The 19,549-nt window shown below is 42.5% G+C and overlaps 1 protein-coding gene across 10 annotated transcripts in view; it reads right to left on the reverse strand.

Annotated features, from left to right (window-relative positions):
• SAP130 (Sin3A associated protein 130) overlaps positions 1-19,048 on the reverse strand; it is an 81,886-nt gene extending 62,838 nt beyond the window's left edge. For 3 of the 10 annotated variants that reach the window (XM_047871775.1, XM_047871770.1, XM_047871771.1), the window contains exons 1-7: positions 18,052-18,206; positions 17,136-17,253; positions 8,455-8,690; positions 7,579-7,737; positions 6,200-6,311; positions 5,035-5,159; positions 3,257-3,381 (exon numbers count right to left, since the gene is read on the reverse strand). In XM_047871775.1, the coding sequence (XP_047727731.1) occupies positions 3,257-3,381; positions 5,035-5,159; positions 6,200-6,311; positions 7,579-7,737; positions 8,455-8,690; positions 17,136-17,253; positions 18,052-18,123 (947 nt within the window). In that variant the 5' untranslated portion in view covers positions 18,124-18,206. Of the gene's footprint in view, positions 1-3,256; positions 3,382-5,034; positions 5,160-6,199; positions 6,312-7,578; positions 7,738-8,454; positions 8,691-10,415; positions 10,640-17,135; positions 17,254-18,051; positions 18,208-18,664; positions 18,769-18,897 lie in introns of those variants that run through there. The other 7 variants (XM_047871774.1, XM_047871769.1, XM_047871773.1 and 4 more) reach the window with 6 other exon arrangements.
• Between the last annotated feature and the right edge of the window lie 501 nt (positions 19,049-19,549).

Below are 19,549 nucleotides of genomic sequence, written 5' to 3' on the forward strand. Positions count from 1 at the left end.
TTGAGAGTTTGATAGAATTCAGTGAAACCGTCTGGGCCTAGTGCTTTTCTGGGAGATGTTGCTTTGAAATTTTTTTCTATTTCTCCAATAGAAATTGGTCTATTTAAACTTTCTGGCTTCAGGGGCACCTGGGTGGCTCAGCTGGTTGCGCATCTGGCTCTTAGCTTTGGCTCAGGTCACAATTTCACAGTTTGTGAGTTCAAGCTCTCCGTTGGGCTCTATGCTGACAGTACGCAGCCTGCTTGAGATTCTCCCTCTCTCTCTCTCTGTGCCCCTCCCCCACTCACATGCTCTCTGTCTCTCTCAAAATAAACAAAATTAAAAAAATAAATAAACTTTCTGGCTCAATTCAAAGGGAGCTAAATATTAGAAATTTATCATTGTTATAGATTTTTTAAACTTAAAAAAAATTATTTATTTTGAAAGACAGAAATAGTGTGAGCAGGGGAGCGACAGAGAGAGAGGGTGAGAGACAATCTGAAGTAGGCTCTGTACTGTCAATGTATAGCTCGATGCAGGGCTTGAACTCACGAGCTATGAGATCATGATCTGAGCCGAACACTTAACTGACTGAGCCAGCCAGGTGCCCCTATCACTGTTACAGATTTAAGTAGAAAAATCATCTGGTCATTAGGGTTTTTGCCTGTTTAATTCACTAGTGTATTTCTAGCGCCCAGAGTACTGAGACTGGCAAAATGCTCAAAGTACATCTCACAAAATTCAACATCCATTTTTTTATTAAAAATTCAATACAATGGAAAAGATAGATACTTTGATAACATGGTTTAAAAAAAAAACTCTAGTTTTCATTGTCTGCACATTTCTAACTTTCAAATTTCCTCATACGATCTGAATATATTAACTTTTTTTTTTTTAAGTTTACTGATTTTGAGAGTAAGAGAGAAAGAGAGCGAGCAAGCAGAGGGAGAGGGAGAGAGAGCATCTCAAGCAGGCTCTGTGCTGTCAGTGCAGAGCCCAACACAGGGCTCAATCCTATGAACTGTGAGATCATGACCTGAGCTGAAATCAAGAGTTGGGACACTCAACCGACTGAGCCACCCAGGCACCCCTGAATACATTAACTTCTTCAAGGTAATACAAAATTAAAATGAACAACATATAATCTGTTTTATGTTGGGCAGTTGTGTCTCTCTATACCTCAGGTAATATTTTAAATTACCAAAAGGTAAAGTATGCTCATTTTACTGAAGAGGAAACTGAGGATCAGTAATGTTGAGAAACTTGCCTAATGCCACACAGCTAGTGAATGACAGAGCTAATGGTTAAATAGAAGTCCTAGGCACTCTTCTACATTTAAAAGTTACTTTCTTCAGAGTTCTGTTCCAGACCCTCTTCTCACTGTATTTATTCCCCCTGGTGAGACTCATACCCCCAACCTTGAACTGTAGCCCACAAGCTGATAACTCCCAAACCCATTATCTCTGGCTCTGACATCTCTTCAACCACCTGCTGACAACAGCCACTTGATTGTTCCATGGATAAACTCAGTATCCCAAAAATCAAAATTATTTCTAACATTCTCTTTCTTTCCCTTGTTTCCTTTTTACTTACTTGGTCAAACAAGGAAAAAAACCAAGGAGACATCTAGACTTCTTCCTCACCACTCTGCCCTGCCTCCAGCTGGTAATCAAGACTTATGGATGGTCTCTTCTGACTGTTTTAGTCTTCATGCCTACTACCCCTTCTTTTGTTCAGTGAATCACTTCTTGTTTATATTGCCAAAGGCAACAGATAACCAAAGGTATTTATCAAGAAAGACCTCCTGGCAAGGCTCACATCCCATTGTCTCCGCCCAACTTTCACAACCTTCCCACAATGCAATACAATGCAATATGCCTTGGGGATCAGGAGGACAAATACCATCATGTCTTCACCCAACGGGGTACTTCCTTAGAGGCACCCCAGATCATTCCTCATCAACCAGACTTTATCCCTGTAGGGCCCTGTTGATCTCTCCCTTTTCAGATACCCAAACCTTCCAATACAGCCTAGAGACTTACAGTCTATCTCTAGCAAATCTGCAATCTCTAATCTGAATATATCCTTTACCTCCCTGCCCTAATGAATCTCAGCTCTCCCCTGAGAATACTCCTTCCCCCTTCAGCCCTCTCACCTGGGAGACCTTTTCTCTCAAAAACCTCTTCCCCATCTATATGGTCTTCCTGAATTATCTCCTTCAGAACTCTTACCTGGACTCCAAACTCCTCTATTAACCTATCTCAACATCTCCACTTCAGTGCTCAGAAGTCAACACCATCTTCCAGTGCTCAAAACCAATCAGGGATTCCTCCCCAGAGCTAGTCCTCCCACTGTTCTTCATCACACGTTACTGCAGCATCACCTTCCTAGCCACATGATGTCACCTTCCTAGCCACGCAGTATTACTGCTGCGAAACCTTCCTAGCTACACAACTGGCAGGGCCAAAATCCTAACTCTTCCTATTCTTTCACTGCCCCTATATAATTCTTCAGAAGTCCTCAACCAACTTCAAACCTCTACTCTGGTTCTAACCAGGTTCCACCTCCAGCAATCCTCTCTCCTGGATTCCTGACACACCCTTCTAAACCATCTCTCTGTTTCCCACTTTGCCTCTCCACAGCTGATCTACCAAAAACTTCAGATCAGGATGCTGCTCTGCTCAAAACTCTGGTAAGGCTTCCCGCTGCACCCCAGCAAAGTCTAAATCTGTAAAGGGCTTCCTAAGGCCCTAAGTGATATGGAGACCCTGTTACTTCCTAAAATAATCTCTGGCCGCTCTCCTCCCATCAGCCTCTTGCTTCTCCTTAGGCATGGCAAACACACTACAATCTCAGGCCTTTGCACTTACTGTTCCCACTGCTTAGAATGCTCTTATCCTACACAGCCATATGGCTCACTTCATTACATCTTTCAACTGTTGGCTCCAATCTGTTATCAACAGTTCTCCCAGATCACCTTACATGAAGTGGTAGGCCTGCACTGCCTACCCTGTCGCTCCAAATCTCACCCTATCTAATTTTTCCCCAAAGCACTTTGCACCATCTAGGACACTTTGTTTTTGTGTGTCTCCAGCCCCTAAAAATAGAAACTCTATGAGGGCAGGAATGTCTCGTTGTTCACTGCTTTACCTCTAGTATCTAGAACACTACAGAGCTCATAGAAAAGCACTCAAGGAGTATTTACTGAGGTAAATGAAAGGATGAAGGAAAGAAAAAGGTAAAGAAGGAGGGCTAGATCTTTAAGCCCCAAATATACCTGAGTGCTGAATCAGTAGCATGTGCTGCTGTTGTAGTAATGACTGGAGATTGAGCTCTGGTGGCTGAAACTGTTGCTACCACAGCAGGAGGGATGGTATTAGAGGTGGTCACAGGTGGACGAGACTACCAAGAAAAGAGAAAAAAATATTTCATTTAAAACAAAAAGCAAAATAAAATACAGTAAGCCAAACACTGTAAGTGTAATTTAAAACCTGGGCCTCCAAACAAGTATATTGTTCAAATGAAAGGAAATTCTCACCATTCTGACTAAGGAATTCTATGTTCAGATAGGTAATTTTAAGACCAAGAGTCAGAATTACAAAAAAAATTCCCATTTTGGCTGGATAGAGTATATAAATTCCTCCTTTCCAAATATGACTAGATTCAACATTTTATCCTATGGGGAGTAGTTGGGATCCAACCCTTCAGATCTAGAGTGCCCACAGATTTGTTGTTGGTTCTGACATAGACATTCTATACTCCCACACAACCAAGCACTTTCCACAGAGGGCTCTAAGCCGTCGGATGGAGATGCTGGCTCTCGGGCCCTCTAAGCCAGCAAACACGTGAAAACAGCATTTGCTTATGGAAGATTCAGGGTGCCCAGCTGCTCTCTGGCTGTTTTCACATGGATGTACTTCTCTTACCTTCCTTTATACTACATCTGTCTATAAAATCTTCACCAGACAAGTTCCACCCTGGGCTTCACTGGCTTGTCCACTGTCATTTCTTTCAATCATCTGAGCTCTTCTGAGTAGTCCCTTTCTTGACCCTGATACATGCAGTTCAATTCGCAAATGCTGCCCATTTGGATCTGCCTCTTATCTCCAGACCTTCGATCTGCAGTGCCTACGCCTACTGCTACAGCTTGTCTCACACCAGGTCATCACACTAGCTTTAGAACTCCCTGTTTGGGTTTTCTCCTGTCCTTCCTGTATACCATTTACACTCCAGGGGCCAAATGAGTCTCCAAATGTGCTTTGTTAGCCAGCAAGCCCTCTTATTTTGTTTTAAATTGAAAACTCTAGGCTGGACATGTACTACCCAGTGTCCTACCCAGCAATCTTCCTGATTGTGTTAAACCCAGCTGTTCCATGTATGTGACCAGTCTGGCCCCCAAAAGTATTTGAACATGCATCTACCGTCTGTGGTTCAGCTACATTAATCTTTCAAAGAGATTTCTGTGATCTCATATTACTATGTTCAAAAAACTTAGTGGCTCTCTGCTGTGTACAAAATCAAGTTTACACTCTGTATCTTCAAGCTCTGAATTCAGAGACATCACAGTATCACCTCATAACACAGTATACTTCAGTACTATTGAGGCCATAGATTTCCTTGGAAAAAAGTTGAAAGACACAGACTGTCTTTCTTGAAAAGCACACACACGTGTATAAAAATGTGCGCGAAGTATTTAGGGGCTCATACATCCCTATCTGAACTAAAACTTCTCCGTTCTGGCTCACCTTTACTAAACCCAGTATACAAGGGCCATGGTCTTCCTTGCCACTGTGCATAGTCTCACTCCCTTTCACCGCCTCTTCACTTCTCTGAATCTCCCTCTACACCCATCCCTATGACAGCTTCCCTTGGCCCTGCTCTTCTAAATCTCCGTGGCTGATCATCTCACACCGTATAGAACTCAACCTTCTGGACACCTTGGCGACTAGATCAAAAGTCACGTGAGGTCAAAGGACTCTCCCAGGCTCCAGCAGAGTCAAGAACTCTGAGTAGGTACTTGATACTTGCTGGCTGACTACCCACAAGCTGACATGCCTGGATAGGTTGGTGAATGATATGCTGTACTGCCGGCTGAGCTGTAGCAGTATTTGGCAACTGCGAAGTCGGCCTCAGGACCGTGGTCACTTTAGAACTGGACATCACAGCAGCAGCGGCTGCACCTGGAAAATAATTTTTGTCATTAGTATAGCTTATGGGCTCACCATTTAAATATTCCAATCATATGCCCTAGGAAAAGAGTGCAGATATGTTCTAAAACTCAGTATGTCAGTAATTTAGCTGACATGCCGTATTGTATACTTCCCTTTTGTCACATAGAAAATTTTAAAAAGTGCACTCATGGGTTGTGATTTGTTAAGATTAGTAAACTGTTTTGCTTCTTCAAGGACACTATGAAATGAAACTGTTTTCTGTTTTGTTAACTGCAAGGATGCAGAAGAGAGGCACACACTGAATAGCACAGCGCGGCGCTGCTGCCTTCATTTAGGGCAAGGCTCCAGCAGTTTAACCATCAGTGAGGGTTCACCTGAACTACCTCTGCCTTTGTATTGTCAAATACAGGCAAATGACATCTTAGTATTTTCACGAAAGTACTTTCGATCTAACACAGACGCCCTTGCAATCTGTGAACTTTGCTCTGGGGACCAATGAATTACGTCATGACCAAGTAAACCTGGTTTTGTACTTGTTAGCCTGATTTTGCCAACAATGATTTTACACTCTCCAACATAAGGCTGATGAAGTAGCTGAGAAAAGTCACTGAATTTAATACTTGACAACCTATCAGAATTTAACTGTAAGAATAAATCCATCTTACAGCTGTATTAATTGAGTTACCATTATCACTAAACCTTTAAAATATTCAGTATTCGTATTTGTGACTTTATTCTAAACATCAAGATCATTTTGGACTGTCATAAGTCTGAGGCGTTCCTCATTATAAAGGACAATCTTTAGACCCTACTAAAAATCTGAATTGTTTAAAGTTTATACCCAAAAGCATACACACATGCTTGTTGGGGTATGACTGTAATTAGCACATATTTGACCATGCCAAAAATGTGTATTGCTCTAAGTTTATTCCTGCTGTCCTATAACTTTAATAAGCTGATTCTAGATACATTTTTTATTACTGTATCTCTTACCAAATGTGTATCTGCCAATGCATTTTGAGAACTTAAGCAAAACGTACAGTTTTTACCTCGAGGTAAATGAGAAGCTCCAATGTGAAGAGGGGGCCCAGGAGCATTGCTGCGGATAATAGACATCTGTACATTTGTGGTCATGATATGATGCAGGTTACTGGGATGTCCCTGCAAGAAACAGGACATAATGTTATTTTCATGTGCTTGGTCTTAGCCATTGATGCTTAGCCATTGCTTCTAGGAGGTCAGCTGCCTCCAAATGTGGGTCAGGGTGTTCCTTTTAGACAGTGAGTACCCCAAGGGAAAGGATGTTTAGTTTTTTTTATGCAACATACTACATGAAGACCCATGCCCTCAAGCATGGGGTAAGTGACTGTGAGGACACTTCAACTGCCTTGAGCCACAGTAGGTGCTAGATCTCTAACAGATGGACTCATTTGACTGCCCACTTTGGGACACTCTCATCTCCAATATTAGTCTTTCACACTTGTTCTCTCTGCGTTGGCAAAAAGCTTATTCTATTTTATTTTATTCTATTTTAGAATAAGCCAAAAGCTTATTCTATTTTATTCTTATTTCCTATTCTATTTTTTTTACGTGCCACTGCATTCATCCACTCTTTATGTTATGCAGGACTTCTAAGTAAATGTCAATTAGCACTCAGCAGGTACTCCCATAAGAGTTCTTCAACTCCTCCCCTCCTTAGAGGACCTTCCTCACAGGCTCCCAACCCTGATGCCAGTGATACCCAGGTGGGGGTTCCAGTATTTCTGGGAGTACTCAGCAGTATGACAAGAGAAAAAACAAAAAACATAGTGTCTTCTTGGAATACCAATTTTTTTCTTAAAAACTTGAAGGGAAAGTTTTTAGATTCAGGTTTTTTCACTGGTCAATAATTCAAAATATTTAAATAAATCATATACATATTATAGAGTAGGAGTAGAATTTCAGCCAAAAAACATAAGCTAAAACATGAGACTACAAAATAAATGTTCACGACTGATTAGCTGCTTGAGGGCACCTGCTAGGTGCCCAAGACATACACCATCACCCTCCTCAGAGAAAAATCCTAAAGAAGCATTACTGCCACGAGGCTGTTCTCCACCCCCCAAAGCTAACCAGCACAAGTGGACTCTGAGCACCTCAAGGATACGGACGGTCTTGTCTAGGCTTGTATCTCACATGGACGGTGGTGCCTCACACATAGCAGATGCTCAATACATACTGGCCAAATGACAAAGACCACTGTGCATGTTGGTTTTACTCCCTGCAGATATCCTTCTCTCTCAAACCTGCTATCCTCCCCTTGCAGATACCAGTGACCATTTAATTTTTTAATTTAATACAGTGCCTAATGTACTGCTGGCATTCAATAAATAATGATCAACAGTTTGGCATCTCAGTTTGAAAATCAGCAAATTAAGAGGAGAAAAACCTGTTGTCCACTGATTGTTGCCACAGGAATGGCTGAAGCTTGAGGGATGCTACTCTCCATGGTAACGGTAACCTGCCCTGGAACCTTGGGGGGAAGTGACAAGGTAGAAGGTGGAGCAGGAGCAATGGGACGGCTAGGCATGGTGGGCTTCGGGGGCGGCTGCGAACAGAAAACCACACGAAACAATCAATAGCTTTTTACGAGTGATGCATTTCCTTCTATAGTTAAAAAAGTACACAAATCGAACCTGGAGAGGGCCAGGAAAGATCCAGAAGCCTTATATATTTTATCTCTTAGCATCACAGCTCTTCCATTCAAGTACCAGCATTTCCATTTTACAGATGAGGAAGCATACAAAGCAAGGCTATGTCACTTGCTCCAAGCCACACAGACAGTAAAAACTGGAACTGGGACTGAAGCCCAGACTTGGATGGCTCACAGCCCACATTCTTTCTTCTGTACAATGCTGCATCCCAAGTTTGGGCGGAAGTAAACAAAACTCCCAGTAACTAAAACATTGCGACAAGGTAATACACAAGGCGATATTCTCAGATACCCCCAAATTAGTGAGCTTTAAAACAAACCTTGGAGAAGAGTGCCACTCCAAGATAAAAACTAAGTCAGCATGCCCATTAACTTGAATAAAGTCAATGTCAAAATGGATACTAGAAAAGATCCTGTGATGCCAACTGCCCAGCGGCACAAGATAGGCACTGCAGAACAGCAGAGCTCTGAGCGACAGAAAAGAGCTGAACTGATGGGTCAAAAAGAGAACGCTGTGATCCTGGATGCGGCCTAAGACTCTGTGAATACTGTCAGGAACATGAGCCAGTCCTTAGCTGTGGTTTAATGTGAAATTTTAAACCTCTCCATTACCTTCATAAGTCCCTCCGAAAAGGAGAGTGGCACTGCTGGCGTCAGATGTGCTGGTGGGGCTGTCACTGTGACGGGTGTGCCCGATGCAACAGCATGGTGTGTAGACAACATCTGCACCTGCGGATAGGGCCTTACCACAACAGGCTCTTGCTTCTCTTCACGGGACTGGAGGGAGCCGCCGGAACCCATGTGCTCCCTGGCAGTGACTTCAGCCTCTCGACTAGATTCATCATTGACTAGTAAGGGCATTAAGGGAGAAACCTCATGTCATATGCTTTCAGTGTTAAATAATACTAATGAAGTAAACAGCACATACAGCTGTCGGCTGGGCTGATAGCTCAGAACCTGGAGCCTGCTTTGCATTCTGTGTCTCTCTCTCTCTCTCTGCCCCTCACCCACTTACTCTCTCTCAAAAATAAGAAGGCATTAAAAAAAATTAAAAAAAAAAGATCTCAAACAGTTGGAAGAGCAATGCAAGACAGGATGCTTTCATTTAAGGTATTTATTTAAAAAGTTACAAAGGGGCGCCTGGGTGGCTCAGTCGGTTAGGCGTCCGACTTCAGCTCAGGTCACGATCTCACGGTCCATGAGTTCGAGCCCCGCGTCGGGCTCTGGGCTGATGATGGCCCAGAGCCTGGAGCCTGCTTCCCATTCTGTGTCTCCCTCTCTCTCTGACCCTCCCCTGTTCATGCTCTGTCTCTGTCTCAAAAATAAATAAACGTTAAAAAAATTTTTTTTAAATAAAAAAATTAAAAAAAATAAAAAATAAAAAGTTACAAAAACCTAACATTAAAAAGATAACATAAATATTCTTAAGCCCAAGAACATACAGCTTTTCAAAACAAATTTCCTACAAAACAAACATGGAGATCTCTATCATGATTACAATCCTATCATCATTATGTACACCTTTTGAAACTCAACAATTCCACTTGCAGCAATGTATCCTATAAAATACATAGTACGTGTGTAAAATGACTTGTGTACATTATTTGTTTCACCATTTTTATTCCAGTAAAGGAATTTTTAAAACCTACGCATCTATCAACAGGTGACTGGATGTATAAATTCCGGTATACTCCCAGACTACCATGTAACTATAAAAATAAGACAAGGAAGCTTTTTAGGTATTCTTATTAAAAAATCGGTAATGTGCATTATGCAAAAACATATCTAAAGGAAAAAAGCAAGGTACAGAACAGTGAAAAAGTAATCATACATGCCTTTATTTTCTTATGTAGAAACATAACTCCCAAAGTATCTTGATTTCTTGATGGGAAAGAAAGTAGATTCTGAGAGAATAGGGATAGGAGAGATACTTTTTGCTATACACTCTTTCTTTGGGAATTGTGGACCGGAACAACATGTAACTATTTAAAAACAATTTAAAAATTGAGGGAATTTGACTCCCACATTGGGTTCTGTGCTGACAGGGCAGAGCCTGCTTGGGATTCTCTCTCCCTCTCTCTCTGCCCCTCCCATGCATGCCTTCTCTCTCTCTCAAAATAAATAAATAAAATTTTTAAAAAAGCTAAATGAAATTCCATTGGATATACCATAGCTTTTTTAACCATTATATCACTGATGGGCTTTTAGGTTATTTCCAAATTTTTGCTATTATCAACAACTCTGGGATAAACATCCATATGTATTTTGAGTTCTTGTCCAGCGATTTCCTCAGGAAAAAAATCTCTGAGTACAGGTGTTACGTGAAAAGACAGATGTATATTTTACATTTTGTTATATGTTGATTTTTCTCCCTGGTCATTCAGATTTTTTTTACTTTGATTTTTAAAACCACTCTATTGATGTACAATTTACATACAATAAAATGGCTATTCGGAGACTAGAGAGTTCAACAACAGTTTTGGTTTTTTTTTTTACGTTCTTAACCAACAGGCTAGGAGTAGAACTGCTGGGTCAAATGGTAAGTAAATGTTTATAGGAGACTGCCAAAATACCTTCCAAAGTGGTTGTATCGTGTTATAGTCCCATCAGCCAGTGGATCAGAGTTCTAGCAGCTCCTTATCCTCACAATTCTTGATACACAGACATTCCAGTGGGTGTTTAGCGGGGTTCTCATGGTGATTTCAGTTAGCATCTCCATGATGACTAGTGATGTGCAACTTCTTTTTATGTGGTCACAGGCCATTCATAAATATCTTCCTTTGTGAAGTATATGTTTCTTTTCAAAAAAAAAATTTTTTTTTACATTTATTTATTTTTGAGAGACCAAGAGAGTGCAAGTGGGGAAGGGGCAGAGACAAGAGACAGAATCCGAAGCAGGCGCCAGGCTCTGAGCTGTCAGCACAGAGCCCAACATGGGGCTCAAACCCACGAGCCATGAGATCATGACCTGAGCTGATGTCGGATGCTTAACCGATTAAGCCATGCAGATGCCCCATGAAGTGTATGTTTCTATATTTTGTCCATTTTTTAGTCAGTCAGCTTTACTGAGGTATAATTTACATAGAAAATCCACGAATCCTTTGTATAAAATTAGATGAGTTTTTGCAGGAGTATACAGTATTCTAACCACAATACAATCACGATGGAGAACATTTTCCATTACTCTTACCGGTTCATTCATGCCCCTTTGCAGTCAGTTCCCTCCCTCAGCCCCTCCTACTCCTTAGAAACCATTAATTTGCTTTCTAACACTATAGCTTTGTGTTTCCTGGAATTTCATACAAATAGAATCATACAATATTTGGTCTGTTGTGTCGGTTTCTTTCTCTTAGTATAGTCAGTCCTTGAACAACATGGATTTGAATTGCACAGCTGTACTTACACGTGGCTTTTGATACAGTACAGTGCTGTAAATGATTTTTTCTTCCATATGCTGTTCTTTCTTTCTTTCTTTCTTTCTTTCTTTCTTTCTTTCTTTCTTTCTTTCTTTTAGAAAGAGAGAGATCATGCATGTGCCTAAGCAGGTTCCACACTCAGCATGGAGCCTGACACGGGCACTGATCCCACAACCCTGGAATCATGACCTGAGCAGAAATCAAGAATCACACCCTCAACCAACTGAGCCACCCAGGTGCACCTCTTCCTTAAGCTTTTCTCTGTAACATTATCTTTTCTCTAGCTTACTTCATTATAAAAATACAGTATATGATATATAAAACACAAATATGTATCGATTGTTTATGTCATCAGTAAGGCTTCTGCTCAACAGTAGGCTATTAGTAAAGTTTTGGGAGAGTCAAAGTTATACTCAAATTGACTCAGAGGGCCAGTGACCCTAACCCTCAGGTTGTTCAAGGGTTAACTGTATAATGTTTTTAAGGTTCATCTATGTTGTTCTATATGCTAGCAGTCTGCTCCTTTTTATTAAGTAGTTTTCCACTGTATGTGTAAACCAAACTTTATCTAGTCACCAGCTGATAAATTCTGGGTTGTTTTCAGTTTATGGCTATTGCTTCTAGGAACACTGATTCTAGGAACACTGAAGTATGAACATTGCTTCTAGGAACACTGAAGTATGAGTCTTTGAACATACATTTCCATTTATCTTGGGGAAATATCTAGGAATGGGATTGCTAGGTTGTATGGTCAAGTTTATATTTAACTCTATGAAGTACTGCCAAACTGTTTCGAAAGTAGCTAGATTATCTGGTGTTCCCAACAAGAAGGTATGGATTCTACTTGCTCCATGAACACCTCAAACTTGGTATTGCTGGTATTTAATTTTAGTCAGTATAGTAGATATGTAGTATTTTCTGTGGTTTAGTTTGCATAGCCTTGAGGAAATAACACAATTGAATATCTTTCATGTGCTTATTGGACATTCCTATAGCATCTTTGGTGATCGGTCTATTCAAAGTTTGCCCATTAAAAAAAATCAGAGTGTCTCAAATAGCAAAAGCTATTAAGTTACAAGAGTCCTTTATACATTTAGGATGTAAGTCCTCTGCAGATATATTTATCCAAATGTCTTTGTGGCTTGCATTTTTGTTAATGGTGTCTTTTGAAGAACAGGCATTTTTAATTTTGATGAAGTACAATGTATCAGTTGTTTCTTTCATAATTAGTGTTTTTTGTGACCTAAACAGTATTTGGTCACTGCAGTTTCCATGTTTTCTTTTAGAAATTTTAAGTTTTACGTTTAGGTCCATAATGATACATTGTGAGTTAATTTTTGTGTAAGGCAAAAGTAAAGGTTAAGGTTCATTTTTTCCATATGGATATTCTGGTGTTCAAGCACTATTTTGTTGAAAAGACTATCATTTCCCTATTGAATTATCTATGTACATTTGTCAGAAACCAGCTGACCAGTATTATGTATGGGTCTGTTTCTGGATCCTCCACTTTCAATGATCTATATTTCTATCTTTATGCCAATACTACACTGTCTTGATTAGTGTAAGCTTACAGCAAGTCTTAAAATAACGTAGTAGAGTCTTCCAACTTTCTTTTCTTTTTAGGGGGATCAAAATTGCTTTGTCTATTGTAGATCCTTTGGTTTCTACATAAATATAGATTCAGGCTGGCAAGTTTTACAAAAGGACATGAAAGGATTTTCATCAGGATTTTTAAAAATCTACAGATCCCCTTGGGTAGAACTATTATTTTAAAAATATTGAGTGTTCCAATCCATAGGCATGATTGATCATTTCATTTATCTAGGTTAAAAAAATTTTTTTTTAATGTTTATTTATTTTTGAGAGAGAGAGAGAAACAGAGTGTGAGCAGGGGAGGGGCAGCGAAACAGGGAGACACAGAATCCAAAGCAGGCTCCAGGCTCTGAGCAGTCAGCACAGAGCCTGATGAGGGGCTGGAACTCACGTACCGTGAGATCATGACCTGAACAGAAGTCAGACACTTAACTGACTGAGCCACCTAGATGCCCCACTTTTATCTAGGTTTTTAATTATTCTTAGCCATGTTTCTCATAGGTTTTTAACCCTAAGTCTTACACACGTTTTGTTGGTTTATCCTTAAATATTTTCTGGGTTTTTTTGTTTTTTTTGATGCTCTTGCAAATGACATTTTAAAAATTTCATTTTTCAAAAAAATTGCTAGTATTTAAAAATATAATTGGTTTTTATACATTGAACTTTTATCCTGAAACCTTTACTAATTTCACTTACTAGTTCTAACAGCTTTTTTCTTTTTTCTTTTTTTAAAGTTTATTTATTTTGAGAGAGAGTATATGTGCACTCATGTATGCAAGCTGGGAGAGGAAAAGAGGAAGAGAGAGAGAGAGAGAGAGAGAGAGAGAGAGAATCCCAAGCAGGTTCTGTGCTATCAACACAGAGCCCGACACAGGGCTAGATTTCACTAAGTGTGAGATGAAGACCTGAGCCGAAATCAAGAGTTGGATGCTCAACTGACTGAGCCACCCGGCTCCCCCTTTTCTTTAAAGGGCTTTAAAATTTTTTTTTAAGTAATCTCTATACCCAATGTGGGCCTCGAACTTACCACCCCAAGATCAAGAGTCACATGCTATTCTGATTAAGCCAGGCAGGCACCCTAGTATTTTCTTTATATATGATGTTTTGAACCTTCCCTGTTATCCAAACAGATCTTCCCATAATTAAATTTTTGAAGGAATGGACAATTTAACAACTTTCCCCAAACCTATTTGTCCAGGAAGACTTTGATTTTTGACAATTTCATTAAGATACATTTTACTGACCATTTCCTGTTAAGATCTTTTTGAAACCATTTATCATTTCCTTCCAGATATCTGAGTTCTTCACTTCAGCTTATTTTTACCTGAAAAGAATCCTGAAAGGGTAGTTAAGAACACTGGTTGTAGTCTACACTTCTGAAATTTGAACGTGTTTGAGATCCTGATATGCTTTTACTTCTGATAAAAGTGATAGGAAATATCAAGAAAATATTTAACTCCTTATGGAAAACTTTTGTTTCCTTCTCTGAGAGCAATAGAAGGAAAAAACACACACTATTCACAAGTAAAACTACAGACAATTTTAAGTCAATGATTTCCTCAACAAAATCTGAGGGCAATTATTCCTAAATGACACCATTTTTAATAAGCAGCATAATTCTCTGCAAACAGACATTCAAAAATACTCCCTTTAAGCTATGCTTATTTATTTATTTATTTATTTATTTATTTATTTATTTTAAGAGAGAGAGAGAGAGAGAGAGCGCGCGCGCGCATGCAAGTCAGGGAGGGGCAGAGAGAGGGGTGGAGAGAGAGAATCCCAAGCCAGCTCTGCACTGTCAGCGCAGCGCCTGATGCGGGGCTCAAACTCACAAACCATGAGATTGTGACCTGTGCCAAAGTTGGACACTTAACTGCCTGAGCCACCAGGTGCCCCTAAGCTATGTTTCTTTAAATTATTCTATGAATTTATATCAAAGACAAAATACTGTCAAAAATATTTATTAAAAAGCAAAGAACTTTAAGTGGCTCTGTAAGGACTTGATGACCACTACTTTGTGTCCTATGATGTAGCAAGTATAGCAAATACAAAGGTACGCAAGGTGGATGTGGTTCTAGCCCTCATTCCAGAAGGTCCAACCCCTGACTTGCGGATGGTGGAATCAGTAAACACCTCCTAGAGAAAGTGACATCTGAGATGAAACCTCAAGGAAGAACAGGAATTAATCAGATAAGTGAGTGTGAAAAGGAAGAAGGAAGATTGTGGCAAAAGGAACAGAATGTATAAAGTCTCAGAGTCAAGAAAATTGGGAACTTTTTGTCATTCATTTAGAAAATGAGTAGCTACTATTAAGCAGGAGACATAAAGTAGCTTAAAGTTATTTCAAGTCTAAAGAGAACTGAAATGAATTTGTAACAAAAAAAAGTTGGCAGGAGGGAAGCAAAGGGATAATGAGGTTGAAACACTAGACAAAGGGCCATAGCTCACAGATAAGAGAGAGAGACAGAGCAATTAAAGATGAGGCCATGTTCCTGGTTTGAGCAATGAGCAGACAGTGGTACCATTTACCACGATAAGGAACTTAGGAAGCAGGAGGTGAAGAAAAGGGAATAGAAAAAGAAATACTCCACTTTGCAGTGCCAACTTTTTTCTTGACACATTTAGAGAAAAGACCACTTGAAGGAGTTCCTCAACTTCAGCACTACTGACTGACTTGGGGGCACGGGGGCAGGGGAAGCTCTAAGGCCCATTTAGCAGCATCCCTGACATTTAACTATCAGATGTCAATAGCACCCCCTAGTTGTGACAACCAAAAATGTATCCAGACATTGCCAAATTATTCCCTGGAATGCAAAATCATCCCTGCTGAGGACTACGGACCTATAGCACTCAAAGGGTATACAACCAAAAACTAAGTGCATATATGTGTGCATATTCCGTTGATCCTTGAACAATGTAGGGGTTAGGTGATGGCCACACCTGCAGTCAAAAATCTGCATATAACTTTTGATTCCCTTAAACTTAACTACTAATAGTCTATTGTTGAGTAGAAACCTTACCTGTAACAGTTGACTAATACATATTTTGTATGTTGTAAGTATCATATATCATATTCTTGCAATAAATGAAGCTACAGAAAAAAATGCTAGTAAGAAAATCATAAGGAAGAGGCACCTGGGTGGCTCAGTCAGTTGAGCAGCCCAGTCTTGACTTTGCTTTAGGTCATGATCTCATGGTTGTGAGATCGAGCCCTGCTTCCGGCTCTACACTGAGTGTGGAGCCTGCTTGGGATTCTCTCTTTCCCCTCTCTCACTCTGTCCTTCCCCCACATTCACCTACCTTCTATCTCTAAAAATAAATTTTTAAAAAATTAAAAAAAATTATTGAAAAAAGAAAATCATAAGGAAGACAAAATACATTTACAGTACTTTACTATTTTTTTCAGAAAAAATCCACATGGAGTTCAAACCCATATTTTTCAAGGGTCAAATGTACTTTTTATTTTTCAAACCTTTTTCCTAGCTCATAGGCTCATAAAAGGCAAGAACTATGCCTTACACAGTTTGGACTCTCTCATGGCCCTATTAATACTCTGGGCGTTAATTAAAGGAGAACACACTACTGTATTAAAAATATCGTTCTTGGGGCGCCTGGGTGGCGCAGTCGGTTGAGCGTCCGACTTCAGCCAGGTCACGATCTCGCGGTCCGTGGGTTCGAGCCCCGCGTCGGGCTCTGGGCTGATGGCTCAGAGCCTGGAGCCTGTTTCCGATTCTGTGTCTCCCTCTCTCTCTCTGCCCCTCCCCTGTTCATGCTCTGTCTCTCTCTGTCCCAAAAATAAATAAACGTTGAAAAAAAAAAATTAAAAAAAAAAAATATCGTTCTTGTAGGAATGCTTTAATGTAGGTTTCTGGTATACTCTAGTACATGTGAAAGAATTAAAAAAGGAATTTAAAAAGCCTTGTTTAGATTAGAATTGTAATATATCCTTTATTCAAATTTGATAACCTAGTATTTACTAAAATCCCACAAGGAATTTGCTAATTAAAAAAAATTTTTTTTAAATGTTTATTTATTTTTGAGAAAAAGAGAAACAGAGTGTGAGCACAGGAGGAGCAGAGAGGGAAGGAGACACAGAATCGGAAGCAAGCTCCAGGCTCTGAGCTGTCAGCGCAGAGCCTGATGTGGGGCTTGAACCCACGAACTATGAGATCATGACCTGAGCTGAAATCGGATAATGAACTAACTGAGCCATCAAGGCACCCCCCCAAAACTGGCAACATTCTTAAAACAAGAAGCAATATAGGAGAACATCGCATATCTCACCTGTGGCAGCTGGGTTTATCAATCCTGCAGAACCACTGTTTGCAATCTGTGAAGGAGCCTGGCTTAGCCCAGTGGATGGGGTTCCTAACCGAGGAAACTGCTGAGAACTCATTTCCACCTGCAGTGCATACGGTCATATGGTTATTACTAAATTCTCACGTTAGAATCAATAATGAGAAATTAAAGCATCTCCAGTACCTATACTTTCCTTTAGAAAAGCAAATGCAGCATCATTCACCTAGAACAATTATTTGTGATCAATATACAGTGCAGAAGTAAACTAAATTCTGTTAAGTTTTTAGTGGACATAGGTTCAATAATAAAATCATTTGTGTGGTGTTGGGGGATACTATGACACTCCATAAATACAGCTTACCACTCTAAAAAATCAACACTGAATTCTGTACAACAGCCATATGACAGGTATTAACACAATACATATACATCGGTATAAAGTTTTATGGAAAATAGCATGTCCTTTTAAAGACTGAAGCTTACACCAAGGTGACCACAACTGTCATGTGTGTCATAGGAGGAATCTGAGGGGAGATACCTTGTTCTAAGAAATCAGAAACCTGACATCAAGACCTACTTCAAAAGAACTCTCAAATGATTTTCTGCACAGGCCTCCGTTTACCGATTTCCTCCCCCTTTCTCTCACAGACCACCCCCACCCCCCACTAAGCCAGAGGAACCAGAGACCTTCACCACTTTCTCTAAATCGACCCCCACTTTTCCCTCAAGAGCCAAGCTCTACCGGTCTTTCGATTCGCACGCAACCCCACCCCCACCCCAAAGCCCACCGCTGAGATTGGAGAACACAGGTTTCCAGACACACTTCGGGTGTCTGAGACTCTCGGGTTAGAGGGAGGACGGCATTCTAGGGATCCCTAGCACCAGTGGCGTGCCTCTTTACCTGCAGCCGCCGCCCGCCGCCCGCACCTCCCGCTTCCATCTCGCCGGGCTGGGGGTGCCGCGGAGGGCCCATCTCGGTGGCAGCGTTGGGCTCCGGAGTCGTGGAGACGGATCCTACCGGAGCCCACTTCGGGCCCGCCGCTGTCCAGCCCAGCCGGCCCCGCTCACCCCCGCCACCCCACCGGGGCTCCGCTCCAGTACTCTGCCCCCGAACCTGCCCCTACCTCCCCCGCCCGCCCATTGGCCCCACGCCGGGCGCGTCATTCGAGGGCCCGCACCAATCCGCAGAGGCCTGCGCGCTCTGATCCCGCCCCACCCTCCCGCCGACTCCCAGCCAATCAGGCGCGAGGCTCGCCGGGGCAGCCCAAACCCCTCGAGGCTGAGCCAATGGCAGAGGAAGACAAGCGCTCCCGGCGAGGGGGGCGGAGAGGTGGGAGGCCCCGCCTCGGTCGGGGTCTGAAAGCGGCGGGCGCAGGGCCCGGATGTGGAGAGTCACTTTAAACTGCTCCAGGAGCCAAACTCCCTGGGCCGCCCGCCCGCCGGCGTTCCCCCAGCCGCTCTACTTCCCCGCCAGGGCCCGCGCCCGCCACGCCCCCAAGCTCGAAACAGCCCACCCCTCCTGGAGACTCTCTCTTCCTTGCCGCAGGACACCGGGTCCCTGCCGCCGGCCCAACTGCCATGCCCAGCTCATGGAAAAGCGTAGATCTGAGCCGCAGGAGACGAGGCACCGCTGCCCTTCCCCAGGGACGCTCAGCGGGACGGACGCTGCAGCCCGGCTCAGCCGCCCCGCCCCCTCGTCTCCTCCCCTCTCCTCCCCTCCCCTCCCGGGCGCCCGTCCCGCCATTACCTGGGTGCTGTGCCGAGGGGCCGCCGCGCCGCCTCGAGCTCGCTCCTGTGCGCTCTCTGCTTTTGGGGCCGACGTCCTCAGGCTCTGGACCCGCCGCCACCGCCGGGGCGCTAGCACTCTGCCCCCCACCCCTCAGCCCAGCGCCGCTGCTTCCGCCGCCGTAACGAGCCTCTCATCTATTGGCTGGGGTAGACCCCGCCTCCCTCTGGGGAAGCCAGTCACCGCCCAGTATGAGCCGGAGAGCGGACGAGCCTGCCCCTCGGAGCCGCGGGGTCCTGTGGGAAATGTAGTCTCCGGTGCCAGGAGGGCGGGCCTGGGCGGGACCTCCGGGCGACCCGGCCCGTGTAACACACCCCTTTGCTGCCTAGAGTAGATTCTGCCTTTTCTCTTTGCTTAGTTAAAAGGTAGTGAATCCCACCCCTTTGCCTCAGCTGATGGCACTAGGTTGCATTTTCCCCATGGAGGTGCGGCACGGGAAAAGGGTAATGCAGGCCGACTGCAGCGGGCCGAAGAGGCCGCAGGCAGGGCCGAGCGTTTTCCTGACTGTGCTCACTTCCCCGCGCGGTGTGTGGGACTTGATGTCACCACCGAAGGCCAACCACGGCTAGCAAAGCCTAAGCACCGTGGGAGAATCGGGTGCGCTGAACAGGAG

This window comes from Prionailurus viverrinus, chromosome C1 (genome assembly GCF_022837055.1).
Source record: "Prionailurus viverrinus isolate Anna chromosome C1, UM_Priviv_1.0, whole genome shotgun sequence".
Lineage (NCBI taxonomy): Eukaryota > Metazoa > Chordata > Mammalia > Carnivora > Felidae > Prionailurus > Prionailurus viverrinus.